This window comes from Arvicola amphibius, chromosome 1 (genome assembly GCF_903992535.2).
Source record: "Arvicola amphibius chromosome 1, mArvAmp1.2, whole genome shotgun sequence".
Lineage (NCBI taxonomy): Eukaryota > Metazoa > Chordata > Mammalia > Rodentia > Cricetidae > Arvicola > Arvicola amphibius.
In genome coordinates this window covers 36,080,425-36,100,157 of record NC_052047.1, presented here as the reverse complement: position 1 = coordinate 36,100,157, position 19,733 = coordinate 36,080,425, and the positions used below count along the sequence as shown (strand labels likewise).

General features: G+C 45.1%; 1 protein-coding gene across 9 annotated transcripts in view; it reads right to left on the bottom strand.

Moving 5' to 3' along the window:
- The window catches only part of Apbb2 (amyloid beta precursor protein binding family B member 2), a 325,526-nt gene that overhangs the window by 137,520 nt on the left and 168,273 nt on the right, over positions 1–19,733 (bottom strand). For all 9 annotated transcript variants that reach the window (XM_038324988.1, XM_038325004.2, XM_038325021.2 and 6 more), the window contains exon 5: positions 8,691–9,506. In XM_038324988.1, coding sequence (XP_038180916.1) covers positions 8,691–9,506 — 816 coding nt within the window. The remainder of the gene's footprint in view (positions 1–8,690; positions 9,507–19,733) is intronic.

Here is a 19,733-nt window from a genome sequence, read left to right as displayed (position 1 = left end):
CCCTAAACCCCGCTTCTATTCAATTCTTTTCTTTCTTTAACATGAATCCAGTAAGTAATTATTTATCTGGAACTTCACAATCATTTTCCGCTTTATTTATTTAGTGCTTGAGTCAAATCTAACACTCTTTATATTTTGAGGTGAGTGTATTTTTCCCAAACTGTATTTTGAATACAGGCATATATCAGGCACTCTTTAATCTAGGTGCTAGAAAAAAAGCAAGCAGGACCCTTTGTGCTGCAGCTTATAGACTGTTTGCCACTCGCCAAGGTAGTAAGGGCCAAAGGTAACCTGTAAGCCACACTTGCCCAAGAATAGACAACTTCCCTGGAATGCTGGGGCTGTGGTTTTTGTGAGATAATGAGCCACATGTTTTCACTCCCCTAAACAAGTTTGTTTGACCCAACTGTACCAAATGTGCTTGATCACATGTAAGTGGGAGGTGTGTACACAGGCGGGGAATACTCCAGGATACGTGTTTGCCAGCTTTGACCTAATAGGAAATACTTATGGGTTTGCTTTACAGGCCTCAGCAAAATGTGACTAGTGGCTACTTTCTGGGAACCTGGAAATGGACCTGGCCATCCTGGCCAGTATTTAGTTAAGGCTTGTTTCAAATTTGGCTCAAAAATTGTGATAGCAGTCTTGTTCTCAATTGTGGGTTGAACAAAGTATCAGTATCAACCCAGTACTCATTAAAAATGCAATTTCTGGCTAGGCAACATGACGCAAACCTTTAATCCCAGCACTCAGGAGGCAAAGGCAGGCAGATTTTTGTAATGTAGTTCAAGGCCAGCTAGGTCTACATAGCAAGTCTGAGGCTATAAAGTCACAAACAAACAAACAAAAACCTCATCAAGATTTCGCAATAAAAATGTATAAGTTTCTTTTTGCCTTTTGTTTGTTTTTTTTAATTGTCTCAGGCCACAGTCTAGACCCACTGAATCAATATCTGTGTTTCAACAAGATCCACAGACTTTCCAGCCTACAAGGCTGAGAAGCAAGGGTTTATGCATCTCCCTTATGCAACTGATGTGAACATCTCAGAAGCTAACTAATTGCCATGAATTGGCTAGTATTTTTATTTTTAGTATGAAATAACAGTTTACTCATTGTGCTAATCATTCATCCAAATAAGTATAATTATATAAACTCATTTCCAGGGACTAAAAGGTTAAAAAAAACCAACAACAAGAAACCAAAAACAGAACTGTGGATGTAACATAGCAGCTAGGCAACTTGCCCTGTCAAGGGACACCCTCTGTTCAGTACTCAGCTTTGTCAAAACAAACAAACAAACAAACAAACAGGAATGAGAGGGTATTTGAGGGTGAATATGATCAAATTACATATATGTAAAAAATGTTCCAAATGAACCACATTAGCTAGTATATAATGAACATATGCTAATAAAGTTAAAAAATAAAATAAACGTAATCTAGATTCTGATAAAATTTTCCATTTCATAGCATAAATAATTACTGTGACAATCAATATTTTCTGGAAATGCTTTCTATTTAAACACTTTAAATGACATGCACTGGTGTGTATAACTCTGTGTGCACACATGTGCATCTGTTCCAAGGAGCACGTGCGGCGTCGGAGGACAATTTGTAGGAGTTGGTTCTCTTCTTCCACCGTGTGGCTCCCAGGGACTGAACATGGGCTATCAGGCTTCACCAGGTGAGCTCTCTGGCAACTCAGTGAAAATGCTCTCTGGACACTCAGAGTTGTGCCTCGGGGCTGCAACTATGACCATTTTTATTTTAAAGTTAAGAAACACTCGAGTGTCAGGTGTGTATTTGTGTATGTGTGTGTGTGGGGGGGGGGATGACAGCACAGCATTGAGGCAGGTCTGACCCCAAACTCAGTACGTGGCAGATGCCCTACAAGAATGGGAATGATGGGAGAGGATTCTAGGGAAGGCTCAGGTGAGCTCCTTGGAGGGAAGACTTGAGCCCGAGTCCATGCAGAGCCATAAAGCTCAGTTCTGTGCCTATTCTGAACCCTGTAGGCACGCACTACCTAAAAACACATGCGCAAATCATGGTTTCTTACCATCCTTACTAAAATTACTACAGAAATATTTATTCTTTCTTCCTTTCCTTCCTTGCTGCCTTCCTTCCTTTATTGCCAATTCAATACACCCATTAAAGAGACAAGGAGCCCAAGTGAAAAATGCTTCTCTCCAATTTACTACACACAGAGGTCATTCTCTGACTTAGGCCCTTGTTCCACAGTACATGGAAAAAGACAGGTGACAGAGGGACAGGAGAGCAACTAAAAGGTGAAAGCCGCTCTGAACCCTGAGAGGTTGCTGTCCGTTCTGGGGACAGAGGGAAGTGAGAACACCCCGCGGCATCGTCCTTTCCACACCGAGCCAGCGATATATAGAGAAGATGGTGGAAGTTCCCCCTAACAGAGAAAAGCAGGGGCTGGAGCCTTAGAGCGGCACTGGTGTGTCTAGAAGCTTCTATCACAAAGATGTGACCGCACCCAGCCCTTTAACTTCCTGTATATCTCAAACCAGTCTGTTTCCAAGGACTGGAAGTTGGGAGCCATCTTGGATTTTAATTCCTAACAGTTCCAACATTAAAAAAAAAGGCCATGTTTTCTTCTAGAACATTCTGAGAAAGGTTCTAGTAATAATATTTTTATATCTACTAGTGATAAAATTGGCTTTCATGTGTCAGGGATCTTATATAGTAAGAGGCATACACTATCTTGGTAACCAATGACGGACCAAAATCAATGTCCCAAACAAGCAACTGATAGTTTGGAAGACTAGATACCCAAGATCAGTATGGTTCTCTATGAAGAATTTGCCAAATAACACCGAGGGAGAAAAACATCAACTAACAATGCCCCCCAAGGACACTAGAGAAAATTCTTCAGAAGATCCCAATCCGTCAAACGCATGGGGAACTGATGGAAAGCTAAACCAAAGTAATGGGAACTTACACACGGGCACGTTCCGCTCTCCTTCCAGGTACCAAACAGCCCCGAGAGTGATCTCATTCTCTCACTTGTGCCCACATTACACCCCCTAACAGTCAAATTAGTCGACGGTTTGCCAGTCATGTTTGGACAAGAAGCTTGGTTCATCATTTTTCATTCAAAGGTTCTAATAGGAATGTCCAGTACATAAATTATATGGTTTGGGCTCTGGGGTGGAGTTCATGCAGGGCTCATGCTATGCATGCACAAAGCTCAGGGCTCAACTCTTGGCACCAAACAAACAAACAAACCCCAGGAGGGAGATAATTGGTAACCACCCATATAATAACAAACACAATCTGGGTGTATGTTAGCTGAGTCAGCCTTAGGGCCTGGAATGTAAGCACACCACCCACATTCTAGCTTTCAAAGGCTAATGGTTACCCTCTTCTAACTAGAGTCATAGATGGAGAGCCCTGAGAAATCATCTCAAGGTGGCTTTGGAAACTGCAAGCGTGTTATGCTTAGTGGTTAATGTCACACTTTACGATTCCACCAGAAGGCATGGGGCTGGGGCTTAGATGCCTATGATTAAGAGAGGCATCTCAACCTGAGGATGCTGCTACAATGTCATACACTTGTATGCAGCTGCAGCAGCAAAGATCAGCATTATTCTGCTTCTTTCTACTATGGTACTGCATGTGTGCATGGCCGCTGAGACCATTATCAGCTGGAGCTGAGGACCCCAAGCCTGACGGTTCCCTTAATAACGAAGAGGGAGGATTATGCCAGAATCAGATATTGATTAAATATAACATCAAATGTCTCATTCAACACATGAGGGTTATTTGGGGATATGTAGATGACCTCCATTTTTATTCAACTAATCATGACTTATTTACCCAGCGTACCTGTATTTCAGGTACTGACAATGTACAGACCAGGGTGCGATCCTTGTCCATCAGGTTTACAAAATCCTAACTAAAATCAGCTCAATATACAGGCAGTTCATAGTTAAAAAGTAAACTTTTGCAGGCTAAAGCCCAGTAGTTAAGAGTGTTTGTTGCTCTTGCCAATGACAAGAAAGAGTTCAGTTTCCAGCTCAGGCAGCTCACAAGTCCAGGGTATCCACTATCCTGCTCTGGCCTCCATGGGCATCGTCCCTGTTCTCCCCATGCACGTCTCCCCACAGAAACATAGACACATAAATAAAAATTTAACAAGCACTTTGAAAATTAATTTAACTTATATATCACACCACTATACCAATAAAGATCATTAATAATAGCATTTTTACTTAGTAAGTCCCGTCTGTGCTACGCACTAGGCCAAGACCTCTTTCTGGATGCCCCCCTTTCAGCTTTAACAGAAAGTCTATGCAAAAGCTGTGGTCGCCCCACACATCAGCCTTGTACGTGGCACACCGGGACAGGGCTCTGCAGCTGACTCTGCAGCCCAGGCTCTCTACAAGCTAATGGGGCACTGCAGCCACAGCCACACTCTCTGGGCTCCGCTAGCTCAGTGTGGGATCCTGCCTTTGAGCACCTTAGCAGTGAGTTTAAATTAACCAGCTATTATGTAAGCTGCATCTCAGGCAGTGGTTATAGTTCAGCAGTAGAGACAGCTGCTTGGCTCGTGCAAAGTTTGATCGGGGGTGGGGAGAGTGGGATTGGAGGGGGGACAGAAACGGATATCCATACTCTATAGCTCCCAACTCTGCGAGGTTCAAATAAATCTTACGTTACAAGTCCGTGTCCTGGAAGACTCCAAATGAGGTACCTAACACAGGGCACCAAGCAGTTTACAGAGAGACGATACAAGGTCTGAGCAGCATGTGTTGATCCGAGTCATCCTGTCTACCTGGGGCCACCTAGGGAACCAGAGCTATGACAGAATTCTAACTAGATCCAAGGCCCTCACTTTCAAAGGCAAAAACAGTGCAACCCTTTGTTTCGGAACCAAGGTCAAGGCACAGTAACTTTCCCAAAGCCCCTTGAAAGCCCCATCACAGATCGGTTTCCTTTTTGCAAACAGCCTCTTGTTTCCTCAAAGGACAAATGACACAGGAGAAGGAGGCAGCATACTGCACACATGACTGATCGGGCAAAAATGCCACTGCAAAGCTGGAGGGGACGATTCAGAAAGAAAGGGAAATACGGAGTGGCCACTCCCGGGAGTGGGCAATGCATTTTATTGTATAAATGGTACACTCTAATTCAGAAAGGATGCCCTAAGGCACATGAGAGTCTGCTCTATCTTTCCTGGACTCACCAAAGCACAGCTCGAAATCCATTGACAATTATCTCACGACTTAGTCATAAAAGACACCCGACGTGGTGCCTGCTTACCTAATACAAAGCAAACTGTCATGCCAGGGCACACTTTTTACACAGAACCCAGTGCTGCACGCCAACGTCTTAGGAATATTCACTATCACTTTCTGCTTCCTTTCAACAGGTACTATTCACGTTGATCACGATCATCTTCAGTAAACAGACTGGAAAAACCATAAATACTAATTTTGCCTTTTCAAGAGACACGCCTGAGTCTTCATTCAACGGTGCTATGATGGCTTTAACGCTAACAATGCTGCTCAGCTGGACTGACACAGACACCCAAGAATCGCTCTCTTTATTTCAGGGTATCAGGCTCACTCCTGAAAGCTCTCGGTGTAAAGAGAGAGAGTGCCCCTTTCAGGAGGAGTCCACATACCAGCTCTGAGGCAGTTTTAAGAGGGTTCTGAAAATTAGGGTAGACCAGAGACACTGGAGCCTGCCAAGCAAAGTGGGTGGCAGCATCCAGAGTGCCTGTTTTGAAGGAAAGCTAAAGTTTGGCTTGTAGTTCTAAAAAAAAAAAAAAAAATTATTTACCTTTAACCTTTATTTTTTATGTAACGGGTGTTTTGTCTGCACCTATACCTGTGTGCACGTGTATACAGTGGCCATGGAACCCAGCCAGGAAAGGGCATTGGGTCAATTGGTGTTACAGGCAGTTGTGAGTTTCTACATAGGTGCTGGCGACTGAACCTGGGTCCTCCAGAGGAACCATCATTGCTCTTGACTGCTCAGCCAGCTCTCCAGCCTAGGCTTAGGGTCCTTCCTTCATTTCTTTTTGTTTCCCTCCTTTACTGACACTCACAGTCAAAACACAAAGAGGCAGAATTATGTTAATTATTCATAGAGGAGGAAACCTTTAAAATACGTTACCGAGCTTCTCCATGATAGCACAGCATATAAAATAAGAGACTGAAGTGGGGCCTGGGAAGACTCTGGGCAGGGAAAGCATTTGTTATGCAAGTACAAAGATCTAAGTTCAGATCCCCAGAATCCATGTACAAAGCTGGGTACGATGGAACACTGGGGCGAGGAGCAGGCAGATTCCTGGAGCTCATTGAACAGCCAATCTAGCCAATGAGGGGACCAGCCAGGTTCAGCAAGAGATACTGTTTCAAATAAAAAATAAAAGCAAATATGGTGGAAGACCAGAAACATGGAGCATCAAGCAAAGATCTGCATGGCAGGAGAGAACTGACTCCTGCAAGCTGTCCTCTCATCCCCGTGCACAAACACACAAATCCACATACAAAAACTATAATAACAAATTAAAGCTCTTCAACTTAGCTGTTGGGGATGAGAGTATTACAATAAATACTCATGTGCAAAATTTTTAAAAAGTGACTAAAATAGATAACCAGGCCGGATCTTCAACCCAGAGCCTTGTGGATGATAAGCAAGTGACGACCAAGCTCCTGCTCCAATGCACATATAAAGTACATTCTTTAAAAAGTGAAGCATCAACAATCTAAACTGAATTCTTTTATTTAAACATCTTACATGGAATTTTTAAAAACAAAATTTTAAGACCAGAATGATGGACCCTTGTATCAATAGCCCAGTTTTAATAGCTAGTAGTTAGTGGGTACTGCTGTGGGGATTTTAAAATCCTCATCCTGGTACCCCCTGCCCCCGCCTCATGTATCTCTTAAATCCAGTTATCTCTTGGTGTCTTCGGGGAAATTGGTTCCAGGATTCCCCAGGAACACAAAAATTAAAGGCTTCATGTAACAATGCAATGTGTATGCTACACAAAAAGCTACTGTACTATTCTAGGAAACAATGACTACAAGAGTCCAAACATGTGTGGTACGGACATAATTTTCCCCCAAACATTTTCAATCCACAGTTGTTGAATCCACAGCCGGAGAACAATGGCTATGGAGGGTTCTGTATCATGTACATTATGTGATTACATATATTAGTTTATACTTCTACGAGGCAAGATCTCTAAAATTTTATACATTTAAAAAAATACTATAAATACATCACACGCCTAAAATGTGTTAGAAGAAATACCCTCCTTAAATGGTGGCCATCACTAGGAAGAGGGCTAGAGCAGGGGGTGGGGGGTGGGGGATGGAGGCTCCACTCTTCACGCAGTATCCTCTAGATCATTTAAACCTCACTGGCCCAGAACACACCATGCCTGCAAGAGCAGTAGGAAGGCTGTGTCAGCCACAGAAGACACAAGGTCTTAAGTCTGGCCAGACGCTGAAGGAGCAGTTGGAACAGATTCAACCACCAGCAGGTGAAACTGTCCATCAGGTACAGTACAGGAATGCTCCCAAGTCACAGAGGGCTAAGGGCATGACGACATTACTAAACATAATTATGACTCCAGCTGAAGACACTGAAGATACAAAATGAGTCACTCAGGCTTTCTACCGCCACAGCCAGTCCCAGAAGGCTGCTGAAACCTAACACAGAAAGAACCAGGGTGTCAGGGCACTTCGCTCCTTTTTCCTTCCTATTTTGAACAAGTCAATTAACTTTCTCCTCTTTTTTTTTTTTCTTTCTTCTTTTAAAAAATCTTCACTCCTTGTGCTTTCTCTGCCTTACCTCTGGGAAAATGTCATCTGGCTCCCTGGTGTGCCATCTGGTCTACCTGACTCTGAGAGCTGCTACTGCAGATGCTGGGCCACATGTGAGGATGTTATTTACACTGAATTCATTCAGCACAAAGTGCATTAGAGCTTACAGCTTTCTGATTGGTCGAGTGGGAACTCTGAGAAAATGAAATGGAAGAGCGGCTGACTCTTAAGACTCTTTTCATTGCTGCCATAATACGCCACACCTGACAAAAGCTACAGACATGGACAGAAGTACTGACAGACCAAAATCACCAACACTGCTTAAAATCATGAATGTCCAAAAACATTTGAGAGTATCATTTTTTTTCTCTCTTCCAAATATTACTTGAGCAGGCAAAATGCCTTTCAAGACTTGACTTTTAAATGTTCTGGACTTTCTTTTTAAAGGTTTTATAAGCCTAAGTATAACAAAGTTTTAAGAATTTTGAAATAGTGGGTTCTTTTAATTAAATTGCAGCCTGCTCTTGGCAACTACTTTTCTTTTATTATTTTATTTAACAAAACCTGATGTTTCTAGACAGTACCCCAAAACAGCTCACCCAGCACCAGCAGCTGAATCACCAGAGATGACAATTTGCCGTATTTTAAACCAGTGGTTACTTTTTTATGAAAATGTGAACCAGAACAACTTAAGGATGGCCCAAAATTAAATGAACCCACAATGTGCCTGAGAAATCTAAGGATAGTTTCCACACGCTGCCCGACTTCACCCACGTGTCCCTCTAGCCGGAGCCGACACTTTTCAGCTGGGAGAGATGTACTCTACCTCTGGTTAAAAACACCATTGGAAAAGTATCAGGTGGGGCTGTCCTAGTCCCGGGAGTACCTGTGTCATCTGGGGAGCTGGGCGAGGCACTGTCTTGGGACAGGGTTGTCCAGCTGGATTCCTCGTCACTAGGCGCCAGGTTCTGGATCCGGTGGAGCGCACAGTCAGTTTTGGCCCCTGTTTTAGGATGGTCCTTCTTGGTCTCTGGGCTGGATGACACTGTGGCTACTTGGCCATCCTCTGGGCTGGACTGGGGTCTGTTTGGTTTCTGCAGCAGTGAGTCACCATTCCCAATGACTACAGGGGCCTGGCCTGGGCCTGGCTGGGCTTTCTCCTCCCCAACCCCTTGGCAGGGGCCCAGATTCTGCCCTAGATCCCTGGTCGAGGTTTCCAGGTCTGCATAGTAATTGAGGAAGCTCTTAGTTCTCCTGGGCTGGGAGGGCAATATCTCACAGCCTGAGGACTCCGGAGGGTGGAGATCTTTCACCTCCAGTTTCTCAGAAGTTATGTTGATGACCGCTGTGGGGCTGATGTTTTTGTTGGGGTCCTGCTGCCCCTGTTCTGCAGCTTTGCGGAGCTGGTTCTCCCCATTTTTCACCAGCTTGATGTTGGCGGAGCCGTTTCCCAGCAGAGGCTGTACGGCTGGATCGGAGAGACCCATAGCCGCCTGGATGTTAGTCAGTGCATATTTCTTCCTGCATTTGGGGGGTGTGCTGTTCTTGGCATCTGAGTGTTTGATTTCAGCATTTAACAGTTCATTGTGGGAGGACCGGAGATTAAGGGTATTTGGTGGTGTGGCTGGGCTGTTCCGATTTGCAACGTCTGTGGTTCCACTGCTGGCCATAAACACTGCCAAGGTGTCAACACCTGAGTCAGCTGTGGGGACAAAGAGGAAATCGATTGTAAGGCACAGGTCATGACCAAGCAACTCAGTACAGTGTGAGTGGCCTCTTCTAAACAGAATTATAAGAACAAACACTTCCGACACATGAGGCTTTCTTATAGAAATGACCCATTTCATGTCATAACTTATTCATATGTTAAAACACAAGCAAAGAAAGGTTTTATTGTGGAAACCCAAAAGCTAATTTACACAGATGTTAAGAAGTCGTAGGGTCTACATTTTACTTAGTGCAAAAAACATCTTTATGCATTCAGGCATGAGTATTTTCTTCTGGCCAACAGTCTTTAATCTTCACAGCTTTGAAAATGGATCCCTTTCCAAACAGCAACACCATGTCTTTAGCTTTCAATCCGTAGTTCCTTTGCCAACATCATTAACAATAAAACTGCGTGACAGTCCCTCTGAGCTACAGCACTCTTAGCCCAAAAGGTCATTGTTCAGTGATATCCCATGTGTTCAAGATAATTCCCCCTCAGTCACGTTCTGAGATTATATTCTGAATGCCTGGAAAACCAAACCTCCATCAGAATCTGCTGATGTCTTTGTGAACATCTCTGATCTGGGCTTACTGTCAATATTTGAAAAAAATTCAAATAAATAGCTTCATTTCTCAAGAACACAAAGTGGTACACAAGTGCACGGGCACATGTGCACACACACAAACACAAACACGTGCGCGCGCGCGCGCGCGCACACACACACACACACCGCCATTACTAGAGATGCAGCCTGGGCTACAGACAATGTGCTGGTGACCTCAAGGAGTCTGAGTATATTCCCCTGAATTAACAGGCAGGCTCAGCTGTTTCTGTCATCACAAGCCCTTGGCAAAAGACACCTAGCAGATGACCCGACAGTTGAATTTATCTCAAATACTCTCTGTACCATCAGAGATTTATTTCTATGCCTCCTGCTACAAAGAAAGAAAAAAAGGCTTCTGGATCTAGAAGTGAATGTAATTCATCTGCAAGGATCCCTAAGGTTCAGGCTTCTGCCTGTGAGCAATGGCTCCCTGCTTATCTGACTCTTGGCCCTCCAGAAAGACCTGTGGTCTCTGCAGCAGCAGCACAGGGACCAAGCACAACTTCTTCTGTTCTTGAAATTGTATTCTGGCCGCTCCCTCCCCTTCTCCCACAGAGGAAAAGGACAAGAATTTCCCATGGTGGGGAACTCAGAGGCATCTCTGTATCATCAAAATGCACCGAGCTACCCATTTTAGAAAGAACTGCTCAGAACTTCTAGAAGTTCAGGCTTCTAGGAAGTACCCATTCACTGCAGGCAGCATCCTTATTAGTAACAGATGCCCACGGGGCCCATGAGACAGTGAAGGGCTGTAGCTTCCAGTGGTTAGACCTTGGGCCGTCTCCTTAAAAGCTATTTATGAAGATCGCTGAATGCCCAGTGTTCCAATATTCAGCCCCTGTATCTAGTTTTAAAAATTAAAGTGCTTTTTTCCTTTTAAACAATATTCTGTCAATTAATATTTACATTTTTTTTAAATGACAGGCTACTACTACTATTTTATTGAAAACATACAGTTCTGAGACCCATTTAAATGGCAGCACTTGAGATAAGCAGGTCACACTCCGGACCTGCATAGAGTTTCCCCCGAAACATAACTATAGCAGGAAGTTACTTTTCTATCATGGGGCATTTACAGTAACATGAGAAAGTAGACGCCAGCTAGTTTCCTGAGAGGCATGGCAGAAGTTTCCGTGAGGGTATTTAATGATGTTAGGGGTCGCCTCCTGACAATGTTACGAGTGAGATGCTCTTATCTGCTTCACTTATAACCATACATGTTTCGTAGAAAGAACGTCATCATAATTTCTGGGGACTTTAATATGTGGTAGCTTGGGTGGGGCTGTCCTCAGTGGCAGAGTGCTTATGAATCATGGCAAGGTTCAAAATAGGCCTGTCTAGTACAAACGACGTCAGACACATCTGCTTTAGTGGTGTTTTTACACATCACTGGGGGAATATAACCGGGCATCTCTTAGATATTAAGGAATGGTATCATTTGTTACCGGAGAACTAGGAAATGACCTCACCCTTGGTGAGGTGCTACGGTTAAGGATGCTTTCCCAGACAAGGAGCCAAGAGACAACAAGAAGAAAGATTAAAGGAACTTTCAAAGGGTTCAAGGAGAGTACGCCTTGCAGCAAACTGGGCAAACGGGAGAAAACAAGACATGAGGCTTTCATTGAGATCACATGGGTCCTGGGTCTATTGGCCAACCAGGAAGAAATAATTAGGCATATTTTACTATTGCTGCTTTAACTATGCAGTCAGTACAAAGGTACTGTGTGTGGTCCCAAACTCAGGCTGGATGTCTGAGACAGAAGACAGCAAACTGACCTTCAGTCAGGAAGAAACAGCTAACTGTATTTACCATCATCGGCAAGTCCAATTCGCTTTAGCTTTGTGGCTACCTGAAGCCCTAAGCTGCTCTTCTGAGCCAATCTTCACTAGGATTCCTTGCTGAAACCTCAGTACCCAGAATTCAGAAGGTGTTTGAGAATATGCTTCCTCTCCCAGTTCTTCAAAAGCTTGCTGACCCCAACCCATCCACAGACAGAAGAGAAGGGCTGGCATTAGAAGGAAGTGCTCATGCTAATCTCTGGAGGTTACGGATTACTTCTGGGAGTCAGCACATCAGCTAGAACTCTTCATGAAATAGCTTAAGGTTAGCGGTGTCCTGGAAAGCGCAAGGTTACAGAAAGGAGGTCCCCGAAGTGAGAGGCTAGCTATGAGGTCAAGGACACAGATCCCAAGTTAGTGATGCAAATGCTAACCATCTACCCAGGCCTCTTACTCGCTGAGTCTAGGACTAACCACTCCAGTTTACTTCTCTGGAAAATGGGTTCAATCGCATTGCCTGGTTGACTGAGAGAATTCTGATGGGAGCCCGCTGAGAGTTAGCATCGTGCATAATAATGCCCCCTGCACTCCCCTCACTCCTTTGTCTCCAAGTTCCAAGTAACAGAAATAATCCTTACTGTAGACACATGGAGAATGCGCAGGCAACAAAGGAACAAAGACGCTGTGTCTACGAGGGATTCATTATAGGTGGGTATTCAGAAAATCCCAAAGGTCGCTACACCAGGACAGTGGAGGGAGCAGAGAGGGCAAGAGGGTTGAGAAAGTTTCCTTAAAATCTGGCTGTTTTCCAGGGAGCCCCAGTTCTCATCACATCCCCCTTGACCAGGTCATATTGATAACCAGCCGCTCATCAGCCACCCAGATTTAGGGATGCGAAGCCGGTGACCTAACAGGACACTGACTTCTACCCTCTCAGCTCCAAAGCAACAGATACAGGTGGGTAGAAAGTGACCAGGAAGAAGGGTCAGGAAGAACAAAGTGGGAATGGACACTAGCTGGAGGGAAGGGTGAGGTCTAGGAAGCCACGGGGCTTCGTCAAGTGTTCTTGTGTTGGAGGCTTTAAGAGCAGAAGTCAGTGGGGATGGGAACGGTGACAATACAGAACTGCAGGCTAAGTCCAGTCCAGGTGAGGAGAGGAGAGAAAGGGGCCACAGCAGCCAGCACAGTGGGCCCTCCCTTGACAAGGGGCAAGGGGACAGGAGGAAATAAATACAGAGGGGAGTGGCCTCTGGGGTCCAAGGAAGGGCAATGTGAGGAGAGGGTGAAGAGCTGGGGGAAGAACAGGCAAGAGGATTACAGGTACAAGGAATAAAGGGACAAGGAAGTGTTTTCTACCCCCTAAGAGACCTCCAAAGATATGGACTCCTTTAGCGGAGGATGGGGATGGTGCCGTGTACTATGGATGGTTCTGGGGCAGGGCCAAGGCTGAGCAGCATCGGGTTGGGAGGCCACAGGTATAGAGGAATGGACAGTCTACACCTGAGGCCAGGGTGGGTGCAATGCTCTCACTGCGCGTTCTCAGTGTCCTTCCCTCTGCTGCTAACACACTCTTCTATGAATCACAGTAGACGCTGCCTCTCTGTGAAGACCCTTCACCCCTCCAGGTGGACTTCAGGGCTCCTGGCCTCCATTCCCTGCATCGTTATAAAAACATCTCTAGTACCGTATCATTCCCCCTCAGATGTCTTTATCCTGCTGCATTTTCCTGCTAGGCTTTGGCCTCCACCAACCTACACAGCAGCACACAGCAATAGATGTCTGTAGGATAGGCTATAAAGCATTAAGACAACAAGTGTTTCAGTAACGTCTCAAGAAGTAAAATGTGAGCCAGCTATGATGGCGCATGCCTGTAATCCCAGCGCTTCAAAGGATGAGGCAGGATGATTGTCAGAAGCATGGGCTACATGGTGTGAGGCAGGAGTATTGTCAGGAGTTTTAGTGCAGCATGAGCTACGTGGTGTGAGGCAGGAGGATTGTCATGAGTTTTAGAGCAGTGTGGGCTACATGGTGTGAGGCAGGAGGACTGTCAGGAGTTTTAAGCAGCATGGGCTATGTGGTGTGAGGCAGGAGGACTGTCAGGAGTTTTAGAGCAGCACAGGCTACATGGTGAGATTCAATCCAGCCTGGGTTGCTGTGAGAGTCTGTCATAGCACCTACCACCTAAATAAAAGTCTAGGCAAACTCTCTTACTGTGCAGTTAGCAGAAGATCCATTTTTTTTTTCTGTCAAGGGGAAAATCAATGGTCATTATCTCAGCTTTACCCTCACACCAGAGCCTGAGCAGGAGTTAAATGAAGCCTTTCAATCTAGTATCTAGGTCAATTTTTCTTGCTTCTCCATCCTGGCTCAAGAAAATTCTTGCCAAAGTCTGCCATGACTCCAGGAGAAGAGAGGAGACTTAGAGCTGCAGCTGGATCTTTTGGGACAGAGCTGGCTGGGGCGTTTCTCTATCAAACATGACTGGTCCTCAACAGTGAACCTCCTGAACCACGGGTCAACCTCCTGAGCCACGGGTCAACCTCCTGAACCAAAGGTCAACCTCCTGAGCCACGGGTCAACCTCCTGAACCAAAGCCTGAGCCACGGGTCAACCTCCTGAACCACGGGTCTCCACGTTTCGGTGTGAGGGGCACTGGAGGCTCAGCCACAGCTCTGCTGCACATACACAATGATCTGGTTATCTCTGTGGTCCCCACCACCCAACTCTGGGTTTTCCACCAATCCTTGCCTTTAGGTACATCTAGTACCTGCACCACTAGTAAACAGGAAGGGAAAAAATTAGACTAGGAAAGAGCGATGTAACACTTTAGGAAGTTGAGAAAAAGGAATACTCTGTGCCTATATAAACGAAAGGAGGCACGTCCTCTCTTGCGCTACGATCTCGGCTTCTTTGGATTCCTCAGACTGTCATTTTCAACACTGGGGCCATGCTCAGACTATAATCGATAGTTGGTGACTGTTAGAGTCCAGACTGACCTAACACTTGCTCTGTAGTCAAGGATTTCCTTGAACTCCCAATCCCCCTATCTCTAGCCCTCAAGCGGTAGAACTAGGAGGTTTACCAGCACGCCCAGCCCTCCCTTTTCCTCACGTATGTATATAATCTAGGTCCTTTTTATAGAGTCTGGCAAACTCATGAATTCGTTTTCTCATTCATTAAATATTTATCAAGCATCCGCCACCCAGCAGACCCTTCAAGTCCAGGAACACACAGGAAACCAGGGAACACAACTGGTGAGGAATGAACACGAAACCCCAGTGGCCACGAGGACTGCCACGCTGAGGTGGCTTTCCTTTGGGACCTGCCACTAGCTAGCACACCCGCCGTGGCTCCATTATCGTACTGTTTGGAGTTAATATTATTGTCAGTTTGACAAAATCTAAAATCATCTAGGAGACAAATCTCTGTAGGCCTCTGTAAGGGACTTTCCCATGCTGTGGTAATTGAGGTAGGTAGACCTATCCCAAATATGGGTGGCCCCATTCCAGGGACTGGGGCCCCTGGACTGAACGAAGAGACAACATGGGCTGAGCATCAGCATTCAGGTCCCTCCATTTCCTGATGGCAGTGGGATGTAAGCAGCTGCTTCAAACACCGCTACCATGACTTCCCAGCTGCTACAGATCAGACCCGCAAGCCAGCAGCAAAAAAAAAAAAAAAAAAAAAAAAAAAAACCTTCATTCTGTCCCTTGTCTTTGTTAGGTGTTCTGTTACAGCACAGAGAAAAGTCACTAATACAAACGCCCAGCATTAATTCAAAAGGACAAATTTCTATTTCAGAGATATAAGCAAGTTCAGAGATCTACTGGTGAAGAAGACCTGGGTTGGAGCCCACAGTGAGCAGTGGCTGCCTGCATTTCTTCTCTCTCTTTTTCTCTTGCTCTCTCTCTCTCTCTCTCTCTCTCTCTCTCTCTCTCTCTCTCTCTCTCTCTCTCTCTCTCTCTCTCTCTCTTTCAGTTTTTAGAGACAGGGTTTCTCTGTGTAGCTCTGGCTGCCCTGAAACTTGCTTTGTATACCAGGCTGGCCTTGAACTCACAGAGATCCGCCTGCCTCTGACTCTCAAGTGCTGGGATTAAAGATGTGCACCACGAAAGCCCAGCCATACTCCTTTTCTTTTTGGAGACCCCTAAGCTCCTTTTCCTTCAGTACCAGACTGCTCTCTCCCTCACAACAATCAGAAATGGATTAACAAACATCTCAAGAAGGCCCGAAGTGTGCTGCACACTTGAAGGAGATTTTCACATTTTCTTTATTATTATTATTTTTTTCTTCTCTGCCACAGGATTTTATTCCCACTGAGGGGTTAATAGTAATACTTCTCCCCCAAGGAATGTTGCCTTTTGAACTACACCTCAAAGTATAAAGGAAATAAAATAAACTCAGATTTTTTTTTTCACCCTCTTCCTCTTAGGGAGGAGAGGCAAAATAAAGCTGGTTTCCTGGTATTATCCACAAAAGCAAACTCGGGGCGATAAGAAGTTCTCTGCGAACAAAGAGGCTGAGGTGAGACGGTCCCTCCGGCCACAGGACCAGGGAGACAGCAGCCTTGGTACCACTTGATGTTCCTAGAGCTGAGAGAGCAACTTCCCAGGCCAATTCCCAGGGCTTGTGAGAAAACTGGTTCAGCTCCTGAGCCTCACACACCTGAGGATTTCCTGTGCCCTTTTCACCCTAACTGCCTGAGGCCTAGCTAAGCTCAACAACGCATGGGAACTGAGGAGACTGGAGACACTGGTCAGTCATTCAACAATGTATATACATTCTACATATACACATTCTAAACAAGCAGTACGTTAGATACAGTGAGCATACAAAACTATTATTTACAGCTATTAAAAAGAATATGACGTGTTTTTTTTTTTTTTTTTTAAGCTCAACCTGAGTCAGACAGTGAGAGAGAAGTTATTTTACCCAAACTCACAGTGTCTGAAGGGGGCAAAGGGTATTTGAGACGCACACAGAAGTTCAGAGGTTTCTCAAAGAAGGGAATGCTGAATTAGCTTGCGGGCCAGGCAGGAAGCCATCGGTGGCCAAGGAGGAAAACATCACACCTGGCAGACGTGACGGGCAGCTACTTGGGAAATACAAAGCAGGATGGGTACATCTGGGTGAGAACTAGGAACTATGCAGATGTGACCCCTAGCCCAACTATATTTCTCTCCGTTCATCTTTAAGGTACTACATCCATGCTTTGGGAAACTCTCTGTGTCTTTTATAGATGAGTCTGTTTTTAATGACACTCTAGACTTCCACGGTCACGTCTGATGAACACAGTCAATGCTTGAGCGTGGGAACACGGGTGCGGACAGAGAAACTTTAGAGTGCTGAAAGGAACATTACACGCTTTCTTGAGCAACCGATCAGCCGGCTTTCAAGCCAATTCCGAAAGGGAAATAGCATTAAGAAAAAGCAAACAGCAAAATCTATGAAACAGGAAAATTACTTCACTTTGTTGTGCCAGTACTGAGACCTGCTCAGAAGGCACGTCTGAGCTCAACCTTCAAGGACGGACAGGAACTTTCGAGACAGGTGACAGCATAAACCTGGAAGGTTTGCTTTAGAAAGGTCCCCTGTGGTCACAACTCCCTGGAGCTGGAAGGTGGGACTGAAGGCAGACCTCATCCCAGGTGCTGGTCCCTTCACCCCTCACCAGCTGCCACGTGACTTTCCGGGAGTGGAGTGGGGAACTCAGAACAAGACACCATGGAAATGCAACACTTACTTTTCTTGTAAACTTTGGTGCCTGCTACCCCAACACCGACAGTATCATTAGCTTTCTTTTAAAGCTTGATAACTCTTCCTGTGCCTTATTGTGGTGGTTTGAATAAGAATGGCCCCTACAGGCTCATATATTTGAATGCTTAGGCATCAGGGAGTGGCACTACTTGACAAGGCTTAGGAGGTGGGGCCTTGTCGAAGGAAGTGAGTCCCGGGGGATGGAATTTGAGGTTTCAAAGCCCAAGTCAGGTCCAGTGGCATTCTCTCTTTCTGCCGCCCGTGGATCTGGATAGAACCCTCAGCTACTTTTCAAGAGCCATGTCTGCCTGCATGCCACTATATTCTCTGCCAGAATAATGGACTAAACTGCTGAAATTGTAATCTGGCCCCAATTAAATGCTTTGTTTTATGAGCTGCTGTGGTCATAGAGTCTGCACAGCAACAGGGCAATAACTAAGGCAGTGATGTCGCCACCAAGGAATAATAAAGCAACTCGAATATCTCCAGAGGATGGGTATATCTGAACAACAGAATAGAGAAACAGGAGAAAGGTTCTGGACATGACTGACTGCTCTCCTTCCATGTAGATGGAAGCACATTACTTTGCATATTTCCTGGCCTCGTTCTTTTGCTGTTTTGATCATGAACATAAAAGATTGCTAAAAGGAATTATTCTTGGTACTTAAAGTGTATTGTTTACCTATCAGTTCTTTATTTAGTGAACTGGTGGGCTTGACAGGCTTACTTACAGGAACATGGGAGGGATTCCTCACAGGAATCTGTGCAATTCTAAGACAGCTGCATCTCTGAGACGTCCCACCCCATCGTAGGTCACAACCTAATAGACTGTACCGTAGAGCCCTGACCCCAGTTAACTTCGTCCCTCCTATCTACTCAAGCACCTTTACACCAGACACCACACGTATGAAGGGCAGCAGGGCGTGGGTGGTGGAACCCCAGGTGAGTTCATGTGACCATTCCTCCTCTGCACCAATGGGAGCGTACACAATCCCATTAAGATGACCTAAGATATTCTTTTTAAAGGACATATGATCTGTTTTGAGTTTCTAAAATTAACATGCATATTTAAGGAGATATTTATTCAAAATCTACTCCCTGTTCAAGCCAATACAACATAACTAGGGATCTCTGAGAATCAACTTAAACTTCTGACTATCCTGCATGAGCTTAGATTGATCATATTTTCCTCCACTGCTTTTCTTATCCTTAGGAAAAGTGGGTTTCTTAGGGCTGGAGAGAGGGCTCAGAGGTTAAGAGCACTTGTAGCTCTTGCAGAGGACCTGAGGTCTTCCATTCCCAGCACCCACATGCTGACTCATAACCATAACCATCTGTAATTCTAGTTCCAGGGATTCCGGTGCCCTCTTATGACCCCTGCAGGCACCAAGCACATATGTGGTATACATAGATACATTCAGGCAGAACACACATAGACACAAAATAAAAACTAATAAATATAAAAAAGGGAAACTTCTTGCCCTTCATATACTAATACCAAGCTCAGTGCTCACTTGAATTTTTTTAACCTCTTTGTGGAAAATGTAGCGCAGTGTTCTAGATAATAGAGACAATTTAATGATAAGGTTAATGTTAGAATTTAAAGACACCGGCCCATGGTTAAGTCTAACTAAAAAAACTCAGAACTGGTAACTGTCCAGGGAAAGAGGGAAGCTGTTTGCCACTTAGTTCTAGAGTTTATCTCAAAGAGTTACCACAATTGCCTTTTCCTTATACTATCCCAAGGCCAAGAATTAAATCCCACACCACACGGTGCTGTGCAGACTAGCATCTGTCGTGACATGAAGAGAGGAACCTGCAGTAAAGTCAAGGCAGTCCTGCTCAGGCCTGAGAGTAAGCAGAATGAGAGCCATGGAGAATCCTGAGTGGGGGAACTCTAGTCTTGACAAGTCCCGTGATTTGGGATGCTGCTTACAAAGACTCAGCAGCAGCACCTTCTCCGCTGGCAGTCAGCAGTCCACAGGTGACACACAATGCCAGGCGGTGAGGACGGAGCTTCAGCTTCCTGCCACAGTCAACCGTAATCCTCTTATATGACACCAGTGGCAAACGGCACACAC